This window comes from Brassica napus, chromosome A5, assembly GCF_020379485.1.
Source record: "Brassica napus cultivar Da-Ae chromosome A5, Da-Ae, whole genome shotgun sequence".
NCBI classification, from domain to species: domain Eukaryota; kingdom Viridiplantae; phylum Streptophyta; class Magnoliopsida; order Brassicales; family Brassicaceae; genus Brassica; species Brassica napus.
Genome location: NC_063438.1, coordinates 17,938,143 through 17,942,289, shown reverse-complemented (window position 1 = coordinate 17,942,289; position 4,147 = coordinate 17,938,143). Strand labels below are relative to the sequence as shown.

The window sequence follows — 4,147 nt, the reverse complement described above, 5'->3', positions numbered from 1 at the left end:
AAATACTCATCTCGTTTCTTGCGACATTGTTCAATGGCGCACACGAAATCAGAGATAGAGATCCGATTTAAGATGATTGATGCTTGAATCTGAGTTTGATTATTAATTAGAGGGATTCAAGTCCTCCGTGTTTGGCCCCGGTATCTATAATATCATATGTAATGCGCATTTGGGCTTTTAGCGAAATTCAGTTGACAAAAAAAAAAAGAGTCCGAACATTGTAACGTGACATTCAAATCCCGCATAGAAAACAAACGCATCACTACATTTGAAAAGATATGGTTGTCTATTGGGCAAAGGAACATATTCTCTTCCATTACCCTTGTTCGATCATCGATGTAGCTAGCTAGTTGTCGTCTTTACACTTTCACAGCTTCCCTCGGGGCTCCGGATGATTAAACGAACATGCACTTATTATTATATTAGATTGAAACATCTCCCGTATATATACATAACCACACGTAACGTAACACATTAATTTTACTCCCGTCTTCCCTAGTCCTAGTTTCTTCCACCAAACACGGTTTTCCTCAAAACTCACATTCTCAAGGTGTCGCTACGTTCTCCTTCGCCAGAGGAGCTATTTCTTCACCTTCGACTCCAGCTTCACTTCCGGCAACATCTAGTGACAATAGTACCTTCTCCCACAGTCTCGCTGGTCCCTGCATCCATCAATAAATTTCCATTAGCGCAAACCAAGCAAAAAGATAAACGAATGAAACGGACCTTCCAGGAGAAGTCTTGGTCCATGCAGTTCTTGACCATCTCTTTCATAGCGGGTGTACCGTACACTGCAACAGCTCTAGCTACAGCCTTTGCTGTTGCAATCACATCATCTGGATCCACAACTTCACACTACAAACACACACACAGAAGAAAAAAACATTGTAAGACCCAATTACTTGTAATGTCGGAAGAAACCGCAGCGTGTAAGCTTAGCTACCTTGACGTTGAATCTTCCAATGTGGAAACCTGTGAAGCCATCTTTAACAGTATCCACAAGCCCACCAGTAGATGCCACAATAGGGACGGTTCCATACCTCATGGCGTGCAGCTGAATGAGACCGCACGGCTCAAACCTGCTGGGGACAATGATGAAGTCAGCTCCTGCTGTGATCATATGAGCCAATGGCACGTTGAATTTCGCCACTCCAACCGCCTTCCCTGGGAACTTCTCTTCGAGTTCAAGAATCTGAGCCTCCATCTTCTTCTTACCGGTTCCCTGTCATAAAAACATCATCAGACAAGATTCAAAACGTTTGTGAACGCAAAGTCCACTACTTACAAGGATAACCATCTGAACATTGAGACCCATGAACTTGGAGATAGCTTCCACGAGAATATCAGAGCCCTTCTGCTCCTCCAATCTCCCAATGAAACCGATCACAGGGACATCCCTGTCCACTGGAAGTCCAACAGCGGCCTGAAGCGCTTCTTTGATCAGTGGCTTAGCTTCCGTTACAGTGGTAATGTCATATTTGATATCGATGTACTTGTCAGTAGCCGGGTTCCATTCTTGAACATCCATGCCGTTAATAATTCCAGAAACTGTCTTCATTCGAAGGTATGAATGCAGCTCCACGCCTCTATCAATGCCAGAGATGAGCTCTTGAGCATAGTATGGACTAACTGTTAAGACACGCCATGCTTCTAGAATCGCAGCTTTCATCCAGTTGATCTTCCTTCCTTTTACTGGCTTTTCGTAACTGTACACGGAACAAGAACACAGATACCAAACTAAGGACAGAGAGAGTGTACTAATGTGTTTTTTTTTTAAGGAATTAGTACCCGTCCATGAAGTCGAAAGAGCTCTTAAAGCTGTCAGGCAAATTGAGAAGAGAAAAGTCGTCAAAGGCAAATCTTCCTTGGTAGGCTATGTTGTGAATGCAGAACACAACCTGTTAGATCATACGACTATAGATTAGTTGATGTTACTGTCTATGATTTTGGCAAACCAAGTATCTAGCTAAGCATAACGAAGGAGTACAAAAAGTTCATTTACCTTTGCATTCATGTAGATTCCGCGTGACTGATACATAGACTTGAGGTAACAAGGAAGGAGAGCAGTGTGCCAATCATTGGCAACAAACACCACATCTTCCCCTATAATAACATCAGAGATTGGTTTACAATCCTTTTTTTTTTCAGAATGCAGAGTTTTCAAAAGCTTTTACAAGAAATTGAAAACCATTCTCACCATATGGTCCAGAGAAATACTTGCTGCTGTTCAGGTTTAGAACCCGTGGTGCCTCAAGAGCAGCCTGCCAACGATCAAAAGTATATCAAGTTCTCATATGTTGTTCAAACACAGATTCTGAAGTAGCTATCTTCAAAAAACAGTTGTTCTTTTTTTTGGGCTTCAAGTTTCAGCCAAATGGAGTTTAACAAGATAGGTTGTAAGATTTGAGATGATTGGTTAGCCTAAGAAGGTAGGATTTAAATCTAAGTGATCATTCTCTAATATTCTCTCTAACTTGGCACTTGATAGAGAAAAAAAATCTCATAAAGATGGAAGGAGCTCGGTTTTGACACAGAAAACAAACCAAGATTGAGAAACAAGAAGGGAAAGAGTGTTTACCTGACACAACAAACTAAACCGGAGTTGGTTGTCAGTGTAGTCTACTCCAGTTATAGGACCATAGATTTTGGATCCAGTTTTGCCCACAACCTACCTTAGTATTCTCTATTAGATCATAGCTTGAATTATCTTGTTGATTAGGTAAACAAGAAAACAAACCTTTGCAAGGAAGAGTGGATGGTCAACAAAGACACGATCAACTCCTCGTTTGTAGCAGTGAAAGAAACGCACGTCCTCAACTTTATCTCCAACTTTTATCTACATCATTACCGGCAGATAACATTACTAGATGCTTGATTGTTGTTGAAGGTCCATATAAGAGTAACAATGTACCTGAACCACTACACAGGTGTCCCAAGCATCTTTATATTGGTCATACCGAGGGCATACTGTCATCACACGGTGGCCTCTTGCCTAACATAAACATAATGGTCCATCAAAGACGTCATGCATGATGCATATATATATATTGAACTTACGGCGAGAGCTGGAGGAAGACCACCTAAGACATCACCAAGGCCACCGGTTTTGCTCCATGGACCAACCTCAGCTCCAATAAAGATCATAGACATGCCTTTCTCACACACAATCTTACCCACACGTTTAGCTTTAGGAGCATTCTGCTGTAATCCCTTTGAGGATTTAGCAGAAACAGCTTTGGCTTGACATCTCCTCTGAAGCCTATCCACCATGTTGAAGGATCTTAGCCCACAGTGAGTCGTGGATTGACACTTGAAGTTGATCTGAGACAGATTGGCGTTGGCCTCAGAGCCTGAAGCTCCTCCATGGTTGTTGTTGACAAGCGAGACAAAATGGGAAGCTGTCACATATGCCATCTTGCGAGAGAGAGAGACCCTTTTCACCTAAACATTGCAACAGGAAGAAGAACTCACAAATCGATGCTTTTTCAGCAGAAAGATAACATCTTTGCGAAGAAAACTTACAGATGAAGATGTGATCAGACAGCGAGAGAGGTGAGGAGAAAACGAGGAAGAAGGAGGTCCGTTTATGTAAAGAGGAGAGTGGAAGCTGGACTGACCAAATTTAACACGTGGCGTTATTACAGTAGTTGAGTTTGCCTATGGATGCGATTTCCATCACATGAGAGTGGGCAATGGCATTCTCCGAGAATATGCTTCAATCCTGAGGCTCTTAAATTTCATCTGGGAAGAAGGACGTTTTCGTGCGTACGTTTCTTCCAATTGCTAAGAATCGACGGCTGAGATTTGCCTCTGAACATTGCCCAGTATGTGGGTCCCGTGGTTATAGAAGTGTTTTGTTTGTCGTCGTGTACCTTGAACGTGTCTTTGGACGACATCTCTTCTTGGCCCATTTGTTTAATTGACGGTCGATATTTTTTTGTCATGTTTTTTTTTCTTCTTCTTCTTATTGTCTCTGATTAGTTTTTATTTCTTTTTTATTTTTGAACAATTTTAGTTTTTTTTTATTTCTAAAGAGTAAAAGTATAGAGTAAAAGACAGTTACTCTTTGACCAAAGTAAAAAAAAAAAGACAGTTACTCTTATTACTTCTTTTTTTTTTGCGCAACTCTTATTACTTTTTTTTTTAA

The 4,147-nt window shown here is 41.2% G+C and overlaps 1 protein-coding gene across 1 annotated transcript; it reads right to left on the bottom strand.

The window, feature by feature from the left end:
- Positions 1 to 395: 395 nt before the first annotated feature.
- On the bottom strand, positions 396 to 3,731 carry LOC125608729 (granule-bound starch synthase 1, chloroplastic/amyloplastic). The gene is made up of 12 exons (XM_048779188.1): positions 3,523 to 3,731; positions 3,058 to 3,441; positions 2,912 to 2,992; positions 2,738 to 2,836; positions 2,579 to 2,668; positions 2,198 to 2,261; positions 2,003 to 2,103; positions 1,789 to 1,898; positions 1,286 to 1,706; positions 944 to 1,222; positions 727 to 855; positions 396 to 662 (listed from the first exon to the last, which is right to left on the bottom strand). The coding sequence occupies exons 2-12, from the start codon at positions 3,412 to 3,414 to the stop codon at positions 546 to 548; spliced, it is 1,848 nt and encodes a 615-aa protein (XP_048635145.1). The 5' UTR covers positions 3,415 to 3,441; positions 3,523 to 3,731; the 3' UTR covers positions 396 to 545.
- Positions 3,732 to 4,147: the final 416 nt, after the last annotated feature.

Coding starts and splice junctions, on each gene's coding strand:
- LOC125608729 (XM_048779188.1), bottom strand. CDS start 3,414: ATGGCATATGTGACAGCTTCCCATTTTGTCTCGCTTGTCAACAACAAC. Junction 2,262..2,578: donor GGTTTAGTTTGTTGTGTCAG/GTAAACACTCTT, acceptor GATCGTTGGCAG/GCTGCTCTTGAGGCACCACG. Junction 1,707..1,788: donor TCTTTCGACTTCATGGACGG/GTACTAATTCCT, acceptor TTCCGTGTACAG/TTACGAAAAGCCAGTAAAAG.